Source organism: Palaemon carinicauda, unplaced genomic scaffold (genome assembly GCF_036898095.1).
Source record: "Palaemon carinicauda isolate YSFRI2023 unplaced genomic scaffold, ASM3689809v2 scaffold247, whole genome shotgun sequence".
In the NCBI taxonomy this organism is placed as follows: Eukaryota; Metazoa; Arthropoda; class Malacostraca; order Decapoda; family Palaemonidae; genus Palaemon; species Palaemon carinicauda.
The window spans coordinates 311-21,601 of NW_027170107.1; the positions used below are offsets into that span (position 1 = coordinate 311).

The 21,291-nt window shown below is 37.1% G+C and overlaps 1 protein-coding gene across 3 annotated transcripts in view; it reads left to right on the plus strand.

Annotated features, from left to right (window-relative positions):
• Nucleotides 1-882: 882 nt before the first annotated feature.
• LOC137636188 (apolipophorins-like) overlaps nt 883-21,291 on the plus strand; it is an 85,464-nt gene continuing 65,055 nt past the window's right edge. For all 3 annotated transcript variants that reach the window (XR_011042978.1, XM_068368592.1, XM_068368593.1), the window contains exons 1-13: nt 883-1,009; nt 1,543-1,649; nt 2,487-2,636; nt 3,219-3,366; nt 5,527-5,744; nt 6,631-6,840; nt 7,779-7,955; nt 9,490-9,677; nt 11,077-11,194; nt 11,603-12,014; nt 12,540-12,689; nt 13,974-14,083; nt 20,769-20,931. Coding sequence is in view for 2 of the 3 variants with exons in the window: in XM_068368592.1 (XP_068224693.1) it covers nt 928-1,009; nt 1,543-1,649; nt 2,487-2,636; nt 3,219-3,366; nt 5,527-5,744; nt 6,631-6,840; nt 7,779-7,955; nt 9,490-9,677; nt 11,077-11,194; nt 11,603-12,014; nt 12,540-12,689; nt 13,974-14,083; nt 20,769-20,931 (2,233 nt within the window). In the remaining variant the exon portion in view is untranslated. The remainder of the gene's footprint in view (nt 1,010-1,542; nt 1,650-2,486; nt 2,637-3,218; nt 3,367-5,526; nt 5,745-6,630; nt 6,841-7,778; nt 7,956-9,489; nt 9,678-11,076; nt 11,195-11,602; nt 12,015-12,539; nt 12,690-13,973; nt 14,084-20,768; nt 20,932-21,291) is intronic.

The following is a 21,291-nucleotide window of genomic DNA, read 5'->3' on the forward strand; positions in this document are numbered from 1 at the left end:
AAGTTAGTTTTTTGTCTTTAAGAAAATAAGTAATGAATTTTGAATTTGTTAGTTTAAAGCTTTTTAAAACACTCGTGTATAGTGAGTTATTAAATGCAAAACTGAGAATACGTTTGTCAAATCTTTGGTATGATTTGTCCCTTGAACCTAATCCGGTAGTAAAACATAAATGTCATATGTTAAAAGTTAGAGAATACATTATCAAATTAAAAGATGCATGATACAGTTCACTACCTTGATATGTTATATGTAATGTATCACAAGGCTGACCGAAAGGTACTTCATAAAGGAAAATTTAATGTGCTTAAACACTTGCACGTAATTTGGGATAAGTAGTTTTAAAATGGAAACGCTAATACAGTACACATATCAAAATAGAAGAAATGCACATTACTTCGATATCTTATAAGCTGTTACAAGGTTAACTTAAAGAAGTATTCGTAAGAATTGCGGTAATCTATTGAAAACTCCCCTGTCCGACAATTTGTTGGATGGGAGTGAGAAAAGTGCTCAAGCTCGATAAGTTTCTAGTAGCATCTGCAACCTCACCATCCTTGTGAGCAAAGCATGAGGGGTTTTGGTGGGAGCTTATAGGTCTGCCTGCTGAGTTATTAGCAGCCATTTCCTGACCCTCCCTGGTCCTAGCTTGAGGGAGAGGGGGCTTGGTCACTGATAATATAGATATATGGTCACTCTCATAAGATATTGTCATGTCCCTGGCTTCTGCCATTCGTGAGCGACTTGAACCTTTAAACCTTTAAATAGACTTTGGGATGATTTAGTAATATATTTCCTTTGCATGCAATAAAATGCTATGGCATTGTGCATAAATTTTTAGTAGCTGATTTTCTAATTTTTGCGTTATTTCAATTACAGCAACTGCTCGGAGGTCCTCACTGGGAAGGTGCTGTGTTGGGTGTAGCTGCTATGGCTGGACAGGCTGTAAAAAATTCCTGTTGGGGTGAGAGACCACACCAGTGTAATTTTGACAGTCCAGGTTGTCCCCAAGGTATACTAGTTTTTACTTATATAAATCATTAATTATTAACCCTTTTACCCCCAGGCTATTTGGAACTTTCCAACCCTTAACCCCCAGGGGTTATTTTTTTAAAGCACATTTTGCAGTACAGTATATTTTTTTTAGATTGCTCTAACAGCCATAATTTTCGTCATAGAGAGGTCAGGTTGGTCTCATTCTCTTGGAAAATGCCTGAATTTTCTCAAAAAATTATAAAAAAATATGCAAAAAAAAATGTAAATAGCAGTTTTTTGCAGGGACATACCGGTACGTCCATGGGGGTAAAGGGATGAGTTTTGTGAAACTTACCAGTGCGTCCTTTGGGAGTAAAAGGGTTAAGAGAATTATTAAAGATTAATTTGCCAGTTTAAATAGTTACATTTACAGTATCTGATCCTGTTTGTATTCCACTTTTACAAAATTTTCAAATTTTGACAGATTTCTTTATTTGTTAGTGAGAAGTTTTTTATTATTGACATAAAGAACTTTCCGAGACAAATAAATGTTTTCATCTTGACTCTTAGGAAGTACCAGAATCTGTAGTTTGGGGCAGAAACTTCAAGGCATCATTCAGAACCTGGCGAGTCACTTACCCAGATGTCTCGAAAGACGATTGGAACGTAGGGATGAGGTAAGGTTACAGTAGGAAATTTTCCGTGTTCCTTGGCAAGTTAGTTGAGTTACTTTTCATGGGTAAGCAGTTCTATCCAGAAGTAGGAAGGGAAAGTATATTTACTATGAAATCTTCACCTTATGTTTAGTGTAGTTTTAACCTTCAACAGCACTCGAAGGTGATAGGATGTGTACCGGCTCCTTACTTATCCTTCCCCTAAGTAGATTAGACTGGGTAAGGTCTATTGGGGGTGCAGATATCTATGGTTATCTTAGGATACGTCCCTGATTATACACGATATCTTCAGATAGTCGTTTCCGGGGGTTGGAACCTCGTGATACCTGACGGTAATTCTCTTGTAATATCAATCACAGAAATATTATACCATAGAAGTTGCCTGAAGGAACTTCCATCAGGACGACATGTCTATCTCACCCAAAACTAGATTTTTCCTATGTCAAAATCCCTTTTATTATAGCTACATCCAGGAACTCTATTTGTATTAACTATGTATACTGTTTTATATATAACTGTTTCAGGCCTCTGTGAATAAACTATGTGAAAATATCCTTTGTGTTTAACTATATATACTGTTTTATATATAACTGTTTAAGGCCTCTGTGAATAAACTATGTGTAAATATCCTTTGTGTTCTCATTAAAAACATAACACCTTTCTTGCTAAGAGTGTGCATAATTCATAAAGAAAAAGGCAAACTTGACTTTATTCTTATTTTCACTAGTAGAAATAATAAGTGCTGTACTAAACAGTATGTTTATCCATTACTTCTGTAACCAATTACATGAAACTATTAAGCTGTCCATATTATGAATTAGTCTCATTTTAATTTCACAGCTTCTTCTAGCTATTCGTGGGTTAGGGAACATCGGTATCTACGGGCATGATGTGGAACGATCACTTATGATGTGTGGTGGACTCGAAGCCGATTATTCGGTTCGCTTGGCTTCTGTGGCAGCCATAAAACATGGCTCTTGTAATTTACAAGTAAGTCCTCTTTTTTTTTAGATGCTAATTATTGCTATGAAACTCCCCTGATTTTCATATTGCTTATTCTATGAAGCTGGGTTTATCAAAAGAGAGAGAGAGAGAGAGAGAGAGAGAGAGAGAGAGAGAGAGAGAGAGAGAGAGAGAGAGAGAGAGAGAGAGAGAGAGAGAGAGAGAGAGAGAGAGAGAGAGAGAGAGAGAGAGAGAGAGAGTGTTTTTAGTGGTGGCCATTGCGCCGTGGTTGATCTCTTCTTTGTTTGTGCATGGTGTTTACTGTGCAATGAGATGTATGTGCTAATACCTATAACACTCTGGCATGAAGTTCGACTCATCCATTCACTTGAATCAGCTGCGGCTGTGTTTATTTAAAGGTGCATAATAACTTTTGACCTCTGGACCCGAAGCAACTAGTAAAGTAATGAAATAGTCTAGTAAAGGGCAAGGAGCACCAGCAGTTCAATGTTATTTAGTGTTTAGGAGCACCAGCGGTTCAAGTAGGTGATAAAAGACATCTTTTAATCACAAAGACCTTGATGTAATGTTGAACATCTGATATTCATTCCACCAATTTTCTTTGAATAGGTTACCAACTGGTTAAAGTGGCAAGCGCTTAATGAAACGGTGGAGGGCGAGCTCCGCATCACAGCATTCCAGTCATTGTACGCCTGCTGTCCCGTAGAAGCGGAGGCCGTTGCTTTACTGATTACGGAGAAGGAGTCGGATCCTCAAGGTAGGTTTGAATTTAAATCTTTTGCCTTCCTACACTATATTGATTATTTCTTAGGATAATTTTCGTTATTTTTCACATATATAATTTTATTTCTCTTTTAAGCTAAATATTTCCATTACCAAAGTACAGTATAAAAATGTCATGACATTCCTCTGAAGGAAAGTTTGACTTCGGACATTTTATAGATAATGCGCTATAATGTTCACTCACAAATATTAAGAGATTGTTTTTAGAAGGAAAAATTTAATTTCAATAACAAGATTTCTTATTCACATACTCACCTGATGTTCATATTGCTTCTTCTCTAGAAGTTTGGTTTAATCAACATTTTGAACATTTAAAAAATATTCCCATTTTCTCTTCCTTCAATAAACATGCCGCAAGTATAGGAAAGGAACCCTTTAGCGGTAGGTGGTAAGAAGCCCAGAATTGACATAGCAGAGTCTCTGTCCTTTCAGTTTCAAGTTCAAAACTATCCCTTTCCTCTTTATACCGCTTGTTGCTATAGAGGAAAGTGGGGGTGTACTGTATATGAACATCAGGTGAGCATAGAAATAACGGATTTTGACGGAAAAATCTATTTTTGGGCGAGATACCCATGTCATCCTGATGGAAGTTTCCTTCGGCAGCGTCCTACTGCATAATATTTCTGCGAATTTTATAATTTAAACTCTGTTTATATCCACGAACCTCCCACGGTCTTCATATTGCTGACTCCCACACTTTGACGGAGGTGGGATACCACTGAAGGACAATTTCAAATTAAACAATATACCATAATTCAAATGTATTAACCTGGTCTAGATAACTGTACTTCTAACAAACCATCTCAAAATACAGTTTAAAAAATGGGTCTCAAGATTGTTTCAGAAAGTTCTTTAAAATACAAGACTGGTGATTGCCTCTAAATTATATTATTATTATTATTATTATTATTATTATTATTATTATTATTATTATTATTATTATTATTATTATTAGCTAAGCTACAACCATAGCTGAAAAAGCAGAATTCTATAAGCCCAGGGACTCCAACAAGGAAAATAGCCCAATGAGGAAAGGAAACAAGGAAAAATAAAATATTTTAAGAACAGGAACAATAATCAAATAAGTAGCTCCTTTGTAAACTATAAAAAAATTTAAAAAAACGAGGAAGAGAAATGAGATGGAATAGTGTGCCCAGGTGTATCCTCAAGCAAGAGAACTCTAACCAAAGATAGTGGAAGACCATGGTACAAAGGCTGTGGCACTACCTAAGACAAGAGAACAATGGTTTGATTTTGGAGTGTCCTCCTAGAAGAGCTGGTTACCATAGCTAAAGAGTCTCTTCTACCCTTACCTAGAGGAAAGTGGCTACTGAGCAATTAGAGTGCAGTAGTTAACCCCTTGGGTGAAGAAGAATTGAGTAATCTCAGTGTTATCAGGTATATGAGATCAGAGGAGAGTATGTAAAGAATAGGCCAGACTATTCGGTGCATGTGTAGGCAAAGGGAAAATGAACGGTAACCAGAGAGAAGTATCCTATGTAGTACTGTTTGGCCATTCAAAGGACCCCCACAACTCTCTAGCAGTAGTAGGTAAGCAATTTGGAGCATGTCTGGATTAAACAGTGACGATAGAGGAACTGCAAGGACTCTGGTGTCAGTTCTGAGCCTAATACCTTTTACTGTTAGAATATTCCATTCAATTACTGAGGACGTGTTTAAGGGAAAGGTAATGGGAAAATTTTTTAATCTAAAAAACTTTACTGTTAAATGTCAAACAAACCAAGTTTCTAGAGAAGAACCAATATAAACATCAATGGAGGTTCATATAAATAAATGCAATAGTTGATGTACCTTTTTGATATTCTCAAAATTGTACTTACTGTAAGTACAGTAATAGGTTTTGCACAGGGCTTATATTTCTCTCATTTTGAATGTCTAATAAACACTTGAAACTCTGTATCTATAGATATATGTTAATCTATATTCTTAAAAATAAATTATATCAATTTTTATTGTACAATTTTAGATATTTAAAGGTGCATTACTCTTTCTTAGATTAAGATTTTTATCAATCTGTTTGAAGAGATCTTGCATGATATCACCATTAGGAAATGTAACTAAATCCATCTTAGATTTTTAATATAAATCTCTACAAAATTATTTTGCCATGCAGTCAAATCGTACGGCGGTGGCTACATTAGCAATGGGAAGAAACGAGAGGATGATATCCGCCAATTTTCCCGTCACTTGACGGCAAATTTGACGTCTGTGTTTGGACTGCCCGAGACGAGTCTGGAAACTGATGTGATTTTCCAAAATTCGTTTTTGCCCCGAAGCGTTTCCTTCAACCTCTCCTCTGAATTATTGAGATATCTTGGGGGCAGTGTTCAGGTAAGATAGGCTGAAATAGCCTTGTATTATTATTATTATTATTATTATTATTATTATTATTATTATTATTACTTGCCAGGCTACAACCGTAGTTGGAAAAGCAGGATGCTAGAAGCCCAGGGGACCCCAACAGGGAAAATAGCCCGTATAGGAAAGGAAAAAAGGAAAAATTAAATATTTCAAGAACAGTAACAATATTAGAATAAATGTTTCCTATATAAACTATAAAAACGTTAACAAAACAAAAGGAAGAGAAAGAAGATAGAATAGTGTGCCCAAGTGTACCCTCAAGCAAGAGAACTCTAACCCAAGACAGTGGAAGACCATGGTACAGAGGCTATGGCACTACCGTATGTTTCATTGTTATAAAGAATTTTAACTGGATCACAGATCTCAAATCTTAACTTTGTAGCGTTGGATATCTGCTTTATATTTGTGTAATTTTTTTGTGCACAGTACTGTATCTTTGAATGACATGAATGGAATCCTGTCGTGTGTATTGTCTAAATTTTTCCATGCTGGCATATTAAAAAAATACTTTTTATAAAGTTCAAGTATTTGATAACATTACCATGCAATATGTTTTTGCACTTTTTATTCAGTTAAGATGAATACTTTTGATTTTAAAACTGGTTGTTTTATCTTATTAATTTATTGATAAAGAATTATAAAATGTAGGCCTATACAGTATTTAACACTGTGTATTAACCCTTCTAAGATTTTAGTAGCATCTATGCAATTAAGTTTTCTCTCATGGAAGTCCAAAAATCTTAGGAGAAATTCTTTCCTGACAAAAAATGGTAGGAGGAAAGTTAATGCTTTTCATATTAAATACATAATCCATGGGTTGAATAGCTTTTTATTATTGTTCATCCATTCATTGCAGTTTGGTGGAAGACTAGAAAACCTAGAGGAAGTTCTTCAGTCTGTGTTCGGACATGACAACTCTGCCGGAAATAGTTTTCTAGAATGGTTGGGAGTTTTACTTCACAAAGCTCAGGAGATCTTTAAATCTGCTTCGGAAGATTTCGTCAAAGAACACGAAAGGGAGAAACGCAGCTTTGATGTTTCGGATGTAAAGAATTTGCTACGTAAGGTAAGAAGGAAAGATGTAGTTTGTGTTTATATGGATCAAGGGGATTTTATTTATTTATTTATTTATTTATATGTAATTTTTACAAAATCATATTTGTGGATGTTACTGCCTTGCATTGTTCTGGAGCCTCAATGGCCGAGTTGGTTTGGGCAGCAAGCTCGGACGTCATAGAAGTCTGTGGCACGGGTTCAACTCCACACCCGACCAGTCAGAAAGGCGGATACTTAGCTATTCGTGTAGACACCTCAGGATTATGTATGTAATCGACGGATAGGTTTGCATAAAGCAAATGGGTGTTACAGACTAATACACACACAAACACAGCCATTCCAACACCTAAAAACATAACAGACACCTCGCACGTCTCGAACTGTCGACCAAACCACGCCATGATTCCTCGCTGCTGGGAGGAAGGGCGATGGTGGCCGGTACAACACAAACATACGCTACCGGGGTCTAGCGATGTCAGGCAGGGCAGCCGGTCGGGACTACAGTCCACCCCTAAAGCCAAAGCAAAGTCCTTCAAAAGAAGGCAACCGTGTTACCCCATACGAATGGGGAAAAAAGCACGCTAATAGAAGAAGAACTGCCTTGCATTGTTCTGGCTGCAGCTGGAAGCATTTCATAATTTTATAAAAAATGAAACTTTTTATCAACTGAAAAGTACAAAACAACGTACTAAATTAGCAAAAGCATCATATTGTTTGAGTACATAAGTTTAATGAAGGTAGTCAAGTTTTTTATTGCTCTTAATACTAAACTTTACCCAATAAGAGCTATGATTAATATGAGTAAATGGTTAGTGTACTGTAAAGAGTAAAACTTACCACACATAAAAAGTTTTGTGTCGTTTTCTTCATTTATTTTAGTGGCAACTCATCTATTCTACCTAACTTATCGCCAGAAGTGTCTATTCTTTGCCTATTTCTTTATTACAGGTCAAGAAGAAAGTTATAACCAGTTTCAAGGGCTGGGTGTTCGCTGGGATCAGAGGCGCTGACCATTATTTCAGCACATTCGACTTTGACGCTTTTGCTGTGGAATGGGGAGAAATCCTGGACGAATGGATGGAACTGTTTTTAGAATCTTCGTACTCTTTTCTCCTAAACTCTGATGTAAGCTGTTTGTATTTTTTTATTTTACGTAAAGTATTGATTTTTACCTCTTATATTATTCTTTAGATTATATTTTGACTGTAGTATGATATAGCTAGGGAGGCAAGTTGAAATTTATTTACTTTCAAGAAGTTAATTGCTTAAGAAATTTATGTAAACATGAAAAATGCAATATTCAAATGCAGTTTTATGAATGGTTATGAATTTTTTTATATGTTGAAAACTCTGAATAAGTTGGCTAATCGAGTTTTATCATTTCTATGCACCTCCCCTAGCAGTCATATTGCTTCTCTCTCAAAGTTAGATAATATAGACATCTACCTTTAAATTAAGTTTCCCCAGTTTCTTTCCTTGTGATTGCCCTGTCCCTCTAGTTTTACGATCTTATGGCAATGGGTAACCCTAAACAGAGCAAGGGTGAAAGTGGGCAAAACTGGAGGTAACTATCACAAATAGGTATTATCCACTAACCCTGAATGCCCATGTGGGACAACACTCCAATGGAAAGCATCCTACAAGGGTGCCCACTGGGCCCTCATTGCTCGGATCAAGACCTTAGAGAGGCAATCAACAATAATGCCCTTCTATGGGTTTGACATTGATATGATATGATGACCGAATTGGTGGATCATATCCCTGTCTCTCAGTTCTCTCATCACCACATTTTCAACTTCTCTACCCATGCTCTTGATTGTGAATTTGTGTCAAGAAGTTTCTGTTGAAACCCAATTTAATTTATGTAATAAAGGGGATGTCTTCCTCTGTCTTAGCTGTCTTCTTGTGGAAGTTGATGACTGAATTGGTTGATCATATCCCTCTGTCTGTCATTTCTCTCATCGCTACACTTTCAGCTTCTCTACCTGTGCTCTTGATTGTGAATTTGTGTTAAGAAGTTTTGATATAAACCCAATTTTAATTTCTATACTAAAGGGGATGTCTTCCTCTGGCTTAGCTATGTCTTCTTGTGTAAGTTATTCAAGGGATGTATTGGTGGGCGATGATGATTCTCATTCCCTTAGAATTACGTGACAGGGAGGAAAAGGTACGATTTGAATAACCATTATGAAGAATTTAGTAACCTTTCGGTTCCAGTGAGGAAGGACTATCTTCAGTTAGCAAATGTTAACGTAAAAGATTTAGCTTCAAAACTGAAAGACAAAGGGATCTGACTTGCCCGTTCAGCAGTATTGCCATACACTGCTATATGATCCAAATACTACACTAGAGGGTTAGTGAAATTCCTTGCAATAAAAGCAGTAAATTTTCATTTCAAGTGTAGGCACCAACATTTAACCAGCTTTGAGAGAAGCAATTGTAAGGCTAGGTTAGTTTACAAATAAGTAATTTTGTCATTGAAAATTGTTTATTATGTTTTATATTGAATATGATATATATGCTTTACTGTTTAATGAAAAGAAAGTCTCCTTTTCAGTTTATTATTTCTTTATTGTACTGTATATGAAATAGGAATCATGAGGTACACAATAATTATAATGTCTGTCTCTCTGAAAGATGATTTTGAATTCCATAACAGGTCCAGACAACCAACGCATGGACAAGCCGAGACGAAACTATCTCTTGCTGGGGTATAATGGGGTTCCCAATTGAACTTCATAAACAGGAAGGGTTCATATACAGTGCAGCTGGTAGCTCTCGAGTAAATCTGCTCAGCATGATAAGAAACCCATTTGGATCAAGCTTAGACTTGGAAGTGGCTGCAAGGTAATTCTGGAGCTTTGTTAATTTGACTTTGAATACATTTAGCTTTAAAAGGGAAAAGGCCTTCGGCAAAAAAAGGCTCGAGTTATAGGGAATTGACTGTGGGGTCTCGGAGATGAGCAGGCCAATATTTGGAGCAGTAAATAAAACCATTGCTCTCCAGATCCTCTCCTCCTTAGATCTATGGTACATTTTTGTTGCAGATTTTGATCTCTGGAAATTATTTTTAAATCAAAGTCTTATTCTTTGTAGGCCAAATAATGAACTACCAAATAATATACTAGTTTTTCTACAAACTCGGTATGTGTACTCGCCATTGCATGTATCCACACAAAATTCCCAGTCGGTATAATCTTGGAAAAAGGTGAAGATCAATCAAATCCTGGTAGGGGAGCCACAGGTTGCTCCGAGGTACAGTCATTCTCTTTCAGGTGTCAGGTAGCAATCCAACATTTTTATTGTGTGGCTGCCAACTGCAGCCTCAGTATCTTCCTAACCACCGATAATTTTTTGGAATTCTTTTCACAGATACATAGCAGGAAAGTACAGTATTCTTAAACTAAAATAGAAAGTGTCCTTCACTGTTCATAGAATTTCTTGTGCCCCAGTTGTTTGTAAGGATAACTTAGCATCTCACATCCTCAAGTTGTAACTTTCTCTTCAGGCTTGGTAAAGGTGCTGTATTATAATAGCGTTGTTATGAAACTCATTTTCTTTTATCATGAATAGTTTTACCATGAAATTCTACCTATTGGTTTTTACTGTTGACCAGTCCCTCTCCCGTCTACACAATCTCGCATGACCCACTTCCATCGCACAACAACCGTTTGCCAACCTCCTTTATTAAGTTTTTCAAATAAGAATAATTTCTAAATAGTCTTCATCAGGCAGCCTTTTGTTGATGTATTTTTTAAGTGAGACTTTGACCAGGCAGGTTTTTATTTATATGTTCATTAACCAGACAGGTTTTTATATGTTCATTAACCAGACAGGTTTTTATATGTTCATTAACCAGACGTTTTTATATGTTCATTAACCAGACAGGTTTTTATATGTTCATTAACCAGACAGGTTTTTATTTATATGTTTTCAAGTAAAGCCACTTCAGATATGCATCATAACAAATAGGATAATCAAAACGAATGAATATAGTGACGGTTATTTATTCAATTTTACGTGCAAGAATTTTATTCCTTATAGGAGACAGCCCCAAAGAAGGTTCTTAGAACCTATTTATTTTTATATTTCAATAAAAGCCTTATACTTATGCTAACTATGTCCCACTAAATTTCAATCAAAATGTATATTAACATAAAACGACTCTATTCCAAGTACTGTTTATCAAATTGTTTATTGCTATAAGACATGTACTGTATTCATCTCTTTTTCAATTACATTTCAGTGTCGGTACCTATTCAAGTTCTCATATGGAATTTACTTCCTTATCTGGAAATGTCATCGCTCAATATTCAAACGTCAGAAGCACAGCCTTCGATGCGTCGGCAAACTTGAAAATTCAGGTAAGGCAGTACAGTAGTGTCTGATTTTTTTTCTGTATTACAGTACTGTATTGAAAGGACAATCTTGTCGATGAAAGCATGTGAAGCTGGGGACTTTGATTTTTTAGGTCTGCGAGAACATTTAATACATTACATGTATTACGAATATTTCAACTTCGTTAATTACTATATTGATAAATTTCTAAAATAGACGGCTTAAGAAATGTCATATTTTTAATATTTTCAATTCCTAAATGTATTTAACTTGTGTAGTATTTGTTTACAATTGCTGGATAAACATCATGGAAAATATTTAAGGAAAACCCTCCAACCATAAGTTCACAATCAAACATGATGTTCTAATGGGTTCATAGAGTATCATCACTCCGTTTAACTGAAAAACTCTTTAACAAATTAATTTCCCTTTAGGGAAGGGACAGCGCCGAACTGAAACTAGACATACCTCGGGGCATATTCCAAGGCGACTCGTCTAGCGTCGTCCGTAGCCTCAAATCGCAGCCTTTCGAAACGGGTGACGATTCACTCGTTGACATATCTAAGGAAGGTCTCAGCAAGCTCATGAGCGATAAGACGAGCTGTTCCTCCGTAGACGGAAGTGACCAGAAAGGTGCTGGCGTTGAGGATTCTGGAATTCATGGAAGATATAAGATTGGAAGCAAGTGCAGAAGGCTTTTCCAGCAAATTGTTGGTTTGGATGCCTACGAAGTCTCGTATTTGGTGCAAGGTCAGCATGAAGTTGCGCTGGAAAGGAGACGTTTTATAGAAAAGTCAGAGGATGGCATAACTGGGTACAGAATAGGGTTTTCTTCAAAGAATCCAGGTAGTGATTACAGTATTTATTTAATATGTATTTTCATAGATTTGATATGTTTTAGGACATGATTAATTACATGTTTATCCTACATTTTGTATCTAATCTCTGAGCTATTTTAAGGATATTGTTTATTTATAATTTTATCAAGAATTTTAGTGTCCTTTTCATGTAAAAGATATAAAACAAAGTACTAAAACTAATTTGTAATGCAGAGTTCTATAATGTCGTTACTGTTCTGAAATATTTAATTTTTCCTTGCTTCCTTTCCTCACTGGGCTACTTTCCTTGTTGGAGCCCCTGGGCTTATAACATCCTGCTTTTCCAACTAGGGTTGTAGCTTAGCAAGTAATAATAATAATAATAATAAGTACTAGTGCTAATTTAATTCTAAGACCAACATTGAACAATTCTTTTGCGATTATAAAAGATTTTTTGTATTTTAAAATTGTTTTCAAAATGTAGAGTGGTCTACGAGTATGAAAAGGAGAGCATCTCAAGCAGTTGTTGGTAACTTCCCCTTCATATTTTCAGGTACCAACTCTGTATTCTTGGATATGTACATAGAGGCTGATGGAGCAAGTGTTGAACAGAAAATGGGTGTAGTGTTTGGCCTGATATACAGCCCCCACTTCACAATCAAAGTTCTTCTCCAGACTCAGCAGCTGATTGCGTCGGGCGAAGGTAACGTTTTCTCTTTTGTTTCAAAGTGTTGTTATTTCAATAAAATCTTCCTCTTATATATGGAAGAAATCTTTACATCTCTATCTAAGGTGTATTTGTTTGAAGAACTTGTTTCTTGTATTAGCTCGGGAGTGAAAACCATTCTGAAATAAATTTTTTCTTACATGAATACCCTCGTCCTTCAATAGGAGTATGTTTTCAGCTTTGGAAAGAGGCTTTTGAAATTTATAACAAGGTTTCAGTAGTTACTGGCGGCCTGTGTGAGCCATGGTCTCTCTCGTACCAAATTCAGTGCCCTCGACTAAATGTTACTGCAACACTTGAAGAGGTAGACTTCTTCTAAATAGGTTCGATCAACATAGCTACGTGTCTTTGACGATCTCAGAGTAGTACTACATGCATGTTCTGATTTTAAGATTAATTCATAATGCTGCAGTCACTAAGAATGCCACGACAATGAATGGAAATAGCTGAGCTGATTATGGATGATTATATATTGTGCCTAAAGAGAATACAGTACTGTAATTATTTTATGATAAGAAATAAATCCTATTTTACCTTACAATATAAAATTGGTTAGCATATACTGCATTTACTTGGAACTTTAAAACGCAAGTAATACAAACTCGAGAAACTTATGGATACTGTATTGCATATTCATGTTGTTCCTCTAGTCCCACTATTACGAGCTGAACCTGGTACCACAACTGGCATTATTAGACTATCGAGCACTGGGAAGTATTAGAAAAGTAGTTGCTAAGATTCTAGATCAGTGTGGCAGGGCAAAGTAAAGTCGGATGTCCATTTCTAAGAGAATTATATTGGTAGCCGCAAACAGCTTTTTACTCCCACCACTGTCCCTCACCTTCTCCTACTTTGATGAAAAAGTAGGAGGCATTGTTTGTTATTCGCCACACTACTCATTGCTGTGAAGGTAGTGAAGGAGAGTTAACAGTAGTGTTGCTAAAATTTTGTGGAGTCTCATCCCACTTAGGTTAAATACACCAAAATTTTAATGATAAATTAGTAGCCACGGAGCGCCCCGACAAGGGTAACGGAGATAGGGGGAACTACGCAAAATTCTTGGTCGGTTAGGGAGGAGATCCCAGATACTCCTAAGAAAGTAGTTTGAGGTAAGTATTGTTAGGAAAAATAAAAATGACTTAAAATTTGTGATTTTAATATATTTTTATTTACCATAACGATACTATATATTTCTTTGCATCCAGACATGTTATTGTGCCATGGATTTTATCAATGCAGTAACTTCAAAACTTCTTTCAGTTACTGTTGTGAACGATTCCAATTTGAAACGCTTCGAAGGCCACGTGAATATCGGAAGATCTGAATACGGAATTAAGGCTGAGCTACTGATGGTTAAAGATGGCGGCCAGGTAATGACTAATTCCAGATAGAGTTTAGTACATCTGGTTTTACTTGTACAGTAAACAATTTTACTTAAGCTGATTATGTTGGCACAAAATTAAATTTCACCCTAATATTCTCTGTACTCTGCTCTGTCTGGTGTAGGTCTTCATCTATGCTCTTCTAAAATTTCCTGGTCATTCCTACAGCTTTATGTTCTTCTACAATTTCCTGGTCATTTCCATAGCTTTATGCTCTTCTACAATTTCCTGGTCATTTCCATAGCTTTATGCTCTTCTACAATTTCCTGGTCATTCCCATAGCTTTATGCTCTTCTACAATTTCCTGGTCATTCCCATAGCTTTATGCTCTTCTACAATTTCCTGGTCATTCCCATAGCTTTATGCTCTTCTACAATTTCCTGGTCATTCCCACAGCTTTATGCTCTTCTACAATTTCCTGGTCATTCCTACAGCTTTATGCTCTTCTACAATTTCCTGGTCATTCCCATAGCTTTATGCTCTTCTACAATTTCCTGGTCATTCCTACAGCTTTATGCTCTTCTACAATTTCCTGGTCATTCCTGCAGCTTTATGCTCTTCTACAATTTCCTGGTCATTCCCATAGCTTTATGCTCTTCTACAATTTCCTGGTCATTCCCATAGCTTTATGCTCTTCTACAATTTCCTGGTCATTCCCATAGCTTTATGCTCTTCTACAATTTCCTGGTCATTCCCACAGCTTTATGCTCTTCTACAATTTCCTGGTCATTCCTACAGCTTTATGCTCTTCTACAATTTCCTGGTCATTCCCATAGCTTTATGCTCTTCTACAATTTCCTGGTCATTCCTACAGCTTTATGCTCTTCTACAATTTCCTGGTCATTCCTGCAGCTTTATGCTCTTCTACAATTTCCTGGTCATTCCTACAGCTTTATGTTCTTCTACAATTTCCTGGTCATTTCCATAGCTTTATGCTCTTCTACAATTTCCTGGTCATTTCCATAGCTTTATGCTCTTCTACAATTTCCTGGTCATTCCCATAGCTTTATGCTCTTCTACAATTTCCTGGTCATTCCCATAGCTTTATGCTCTTCTACAATTTCCTGGTCATTCCCATAGCTTTATGCTCTTCTACAATTTCCTGGTCATTCCCACAGCTTTATGCTCTTCTACAATTTCCTGGTCATTCCTACAGCTTTATGCTCTTCTACAATTTCCTGGTCATTCCCATAGCTTTATGCTCTTCTACAATTTCCTGGTCATTCCTACAGCTTTATGCTCTTCTACAATTTCCTGGTCATTCCCATAGCTTTATGCTCTTCTACAATTTCCTGGTCATTCCTACAGCTTTATGCTCTTCTACAATTTCCTGGTCATTCCCATAGCTTTATGCTCTTCTACAATTTCCTGGTCATTCCTACAGCTTTATGCTCTACTACAATTTCCTGGTCATTCCCATAGCTTTATGCTCTTCTACAATTTCCTGGTCATTCCCATAGCTTTATGCTCTTCTACAATTTCCTGGTCATTCCCACAGCTTTATGCTCTTCTACAATTTCCTGGTCATTCCCACAGCTTTATGCTCTTCTACAATTTCCTGGTCATTCCCACAGCTTTATGCTCTTCTACAATTTCCTGGTCATTCCCACAGCTTTATGCTCTTCTACAATTTCCTGGTCATTCCCACAGCTTTATGCTCTTCTACAATTTCCTGGTCATCCCCACAGCTTTATGCTCTTCTACAATTTCCTGGTCATTCCTACAGCTTTATGCTCTTCTACAATTTCCTGGTCATTCCCACAGCTTTATGCTCTTCTACAATTTCCTGGTCATTCCTACAGCTTTATGCTCTTCTACAATTTCCTGGTCATTCCTACAGCTTTATGCTCTTCTACAATTTCCTAGTCATTCCTACAGCTTTATGCTCTTCTACAATTTCCTGGTCATTCCTACAGCTTTATGCTCTTCTACAATTTCCTGGTCATTCCCATAGCTTTATGCTCTTCTACAATTTCCTGGTCATTCCCATAGCTTTATGCTCTTCTACAATTTCCTGGTCATTCCTACAGCTTTATGCTCTTCTACAATTTCCTGGTCATTCCTACAGCTTTATGCTCTTCTACAATTTCCTGGTCATTCCCATAGCTTTGTGCTCTTCTACAATATCCTGGTCATTCCTACAGCTTTATGCTCTTCTACAATTTCCTGGTCATTCCTACAGCTTTGTGCTCTTCTACAATTTCCTAGTCATTCCTACAGCTTTATGCTCTTCTACAATTTCCTGGTCATTCCTACAGCTTTATGCTCTTCTACAATTTCCTGGTCATTCCCATAGCTTTATGCTCTTCTACAATTTCCTGGTCATTCCTACAGCTTTATGCTCTTCTACAATTTCCTGGTCATTCCTACAGCTTTATGCTCTTCTACAATTTCCTAGTCATTCCTACAGCTTTATGCTCTTCTACAATTTCCTGGTCATTCCTACAGCTTTATGCTCTTCTACAATTTCCTAGTCATTCCTACAGCTTTATGCTCTTCTACAATTTCCTGGTCATTCCTACAGCTTTATGCTCTTCTACAATTTCCTGGTCATTCCTACAGCTTTATGCTCTTCTACAATTTCCTGGTCATTCCTACAGCTTTATGCTCTTCTACAATTTCCTGGTCATTCCCATAGCTTTATGCTCTTCTACAATTTCCTGGTCATTCCTACAGCTTTATGCTCTTCTACAATTTCCTGGTCATTCCTACAGCTTTATGCTCTTCTACAATTTCCTGGTCATTCCTACAGCTTTATGCTCTTCTACAATTTCCTAGTCATTCCTACAGCTTTATGCTCTTCTACAATTTCCTGGTCATTCCTACAGCTTTATGCTCTTCTACAATTTCCTGGTCATTCCTACAGCTTTATGCTCTTCTACAATTTCCTGGTCATTCCCATAGCTTTATGCTCTTCTACAATTTCCTGGTCATTCCTACAGCTTTATGCTCTTCTACAATTTCCTGGTCATTCCTACAGCTTTATGCTCTTCTACAATTTCCTAGTCATTCCTACAGCTTTATGCTCTTCTACAATTTCCTGGTCATTCCTACAGCTTTATGCTCTTCTACAATTTCCTAGTCATTCCTACAGCTTTATGCTCTTCTACAATTTCCTGGTCATTCCTACAGCTTTATGCTCTTCTACAATTTCCTAGTCATTCCTACAGCTTTATGCTCTTCTACAATTTCCTGGTCATTCCTACAGCTTTATGCTCTTCTACAATTTCCTGGTCATTCCCATAGCTTTATGCTCTTCTACAATTTCCTGGTCATTCCTACAGCTTTATGCTCTTCTACAATTTCCTGGTCATTCCTACAGCTTTATGCTCTTCTACAATTTCCTGGTCATTCCCACAGCTTTATGCTCTTCTACAATTTCCTGGTCATTCCCATAGCTTTATGCTCTTCTACAATTTCATGGTCATTCCTACAGCTTTATGCTCTTCTACAATTTCCTGGCCATTCCTACAGCTTTATGCTCTTCTACAATTTCCTGGTCATTCCTACAGCTTTATGCTCTTCTACAATTTCCTGGTCATTCCTACAGCTTTATGCTCTTCTACAATTTCCTGGTCATTCCTACAGCTTTATGCTCTTCTACAATTTCCTGGTCATTCCCACAGCTTTATGCTCTTCTACAATTTCCTGGTCATTCCTACAGCTTTGTGCTCTTCTACAATTTCCTAGTCATTCCTACAGCTTTATGCTCTTCTACAATTTCCTGGTCATTCCTACAGCTTTATGCTCTTCTACAATTTCCTAGTCATTCCTACAGCTTTATGCTCTTCTACAATTTCCTGGTCATTCCCATAGCTTTATGCTCTTCTACAATTTCCTGGTCATTCCCATAGCTTTATGCTCTTCTACAATTTCCTGGTCATTCCTACAGCTTTATGCTCTTCTACAATTTCCTGGTCATTCCTACAGCTTTATGCTCTTCTACAATTTCCTGGTCATTCCCATAGCTTTATGCTCTTCTACAATTTCCTGGTCATTCCTACAGCTTTATGCTCTTCTACAATTTCCTGGTCATTCCCATAGCTTTATGCTCTTCTACAATATCCTGGTCATTCCTACAGCTTTATGCTCTTCTACAATTTCCTGGTCATTCCTACAGCTTTATGCTCTTCTACAATTTCCTGGTCATTCCCATAGCTTTATGCTCTTCTACAATTTCCTGGTCATTCCTACAGCTTTATGCTCTTCTACAATTTCCTGGTCATTCCTACAGCTTTATGCTCTTCTACAATTTCCTGGTCATTCCCACAGCTTTATGCTCTTCTACAATTTCCTGGTCATTCCCATAGCTTTATGCTCTTCTACAATTTCCTGGTCATTCCTACAGCTTTATGCTCTTCTACAATTTCCTGGCCATTCCTACAGCTTTATGCTCTTCTACAATTTCCTGGTCATTCCTACAGCTTTATGCTCTTCTACAATTTCCTGGTCATTCCTACAGCTTTATGCTCTTCTACAATTTCCTGGTCATTCCCACAGCTTTATGCTCTTCTACAATTTCCTGGTCATTCCCATAGCTTTATGCTCTTCTACAATTTCCTGGTCATTCCTACAGCTTTATGCTCTTCTACAATTTCCTGGTCATTCCCACAGCTTTATGCTCTTCTACAATTTCCTGGTCATTCCTACAGCTTTATGCTCTTCTACAATTTCCTGGTCATTCCCATAGCTTTATGCTCTTCTACAATTTCCTGGTCATTCCCATAGCTTTATGCTCTTCTACAATTTCCTGGTCATTCCTACAGCTTTATGCTCTTCTACAATTTCCTGGTCATTCCTACAGCTTTATGCTCTTCTACAATTTCCTGGTCATTCCTACAGCTTTATGCTCTTCTACAATTTCCTGGTCATTCCCACAGCTTTATGCTCTTCTACAATTTCCTGGTCATTCCTACAGCTTTATGCTCTTCTACAATTTCCTGGTCATTCCCACAGCTTTATGCTCTTCTACAATTTCCTGGTCATTCCTACAGCTTTATGCTCTTCTACAATTTCCTGGTCATTCCTACAGCTTTATGCTCTTCTACAATTTCCTGGTCATTCCTACAGCTTTATGCTCTTCTACAATTTCCTGGTCATTCCCATAGCTTTATGCTCTTCTACAATTTCCTGGTCATTCCCATAGCTTTATGCTCTTCTACAATTTCCTGGTCATTCCTACAGCTTTATGCTCTTCTACAATTTCCTGGTCATTCCTACAGCTTTATGCTCTTCTACAATTTCCTGGTCATTCCTACAGCTTTATGCTCTTCTACAATTTCCTGGTCATTCCTACAGCTTTATGCTCTTCTACAATTTCCTGGTCATTCCCACAGCTTTATGCTCTTCTACAATTTCCTGGTCATTCCCATAGCTTTATGCTCTTCTACAATTTCCTGGTCATTCCCACAGCTTTATGCTCTTCTACAATTTCCTGGTCATTCCCACAGCTTTATGCTCTTCTACAATTTCCTGGTCATTCCTACAGCTTTATGCTCTTCTACAATTTCCTGGTCATTCCCATAGCTTTATGCTCTTCTACAATTTCCTGGTCATTCCTACAGCTTTATGCTCTTCTACAATTTCCTGGTCATTCCCATAGCTTTATGCTCTTCTACAATTTCCTGGTCATTCCCACAGCTTTATGCTCTTCTACAATTTCCTGGTCATTCCTATAGCTTTATGCTCTTCTACAATTTCCTGGTCATTCCTATAGCGTTATGCTCTTCTACAATTTCCTGGTCATTCCTACAGCTTTATGCTCTTCTACAATTTCCTGGTCATTCCTATAGCGTTATGCTCTTCTACAATTTCCTGGTCATTCCTACAGCTTTATGCTCTTCTACAATTTCCTGGCCATTCTTATAGCGTTATGCTCTTCTACAATTTCCTGGTCATTCCTACAGCTTTATGCTCTTCTACAATTTCCTGGTCATTCCTATAGCTTTATGCTCTTCTGCAATTTCCTGGTCATTCCTATAGCATTATGCTCTTCTACAATTGCCTGGTCATTCCTATAGCGTTATGCTTTTCTACAATTTCCTGGTCATTCCTATAGCTTTATGCTCTTCTACAATTTTCTGGTCATTCCTATAGCTTTATACTCTTCTACAATTTCTTGATCATTCCTACAGCTTTTAAGTTCTGTTGCTTCCACGTTGACTACTATTTTTATTAACTCTTTCTCATCTCTTCTTATGACTGAACCATCTCAGTCTGAGTTTTGCAAGTACAGTACAGTATTCTAATTCTTAAGAAACAAACTGTAACTCCAATTTTATATTTTATCAGTGAAAGAGCATAATTTTAACACAGATAAATACGAAACTTGGAATTACAATTTTAATGTTACTTGATTTTCATACTAGTGAGGGTCTTTAACTCAACTGATCTCAAAATAGAATATATTTTTAGTAAACTCAGAGTTTTGAAGAACGGTTTGTGGTATACAGTGATCCCCCTGGGTCATGGCTTAATATTGTAATGCCGAAGGGTGATTGTAAATCTAAAAGGAGCAGCATTGTGTATGTTCCAACCTCTATGGTTTGCTAGCCTACCCTAACCTTGTAATGCCTTTAGCAAACTTAATGTAGACACCAAGTTAGTACAGTAAAACATAACTGATCCCTTGAAGGTTTTGAACAATGTAGAAATTTCAAGAATAAATTTTCAGGTCAGCGTAAAACCAAGACTCGTCATCAGCTATCCGACAAACCAAGAAGATGCGCTACTTGAGGGGTATGTAGCCCATTATTCATCTGATAAAGAGAGCAGTTTATCGCTTGACGTCTATACAGAAGGGACCCTCAGAAACCTCTTCGATGTTGCCGTAAAAGGTTGGTCTATAAGCACTTTGCTTAGTTGGTAGACAAGATAAATACTGCGTACCTTACTCCCTTACTATTTAGTTTAGCAAAAGGTTGGTCAGCTAACTTTGGGGAACCGGGAACCTTTATGATTCATATATACTTTCTTTAGACCTAAATCTCTAGTGTAAGTACACAACAGATCTTAGTCAACTAAAGAGGAATTGGCTGAAGCCCCTCAGACGTACATTGTACTGACAGATGTATGGGGCTAGTAAATATCCATCCCTCTAATAATAATAACCGACAGACTTGAATGTCATGTACATCAACATTTTAGGCCTGACCCTAACCAGACCACCTCAATATATTTGTCACCAACTTTGGTCA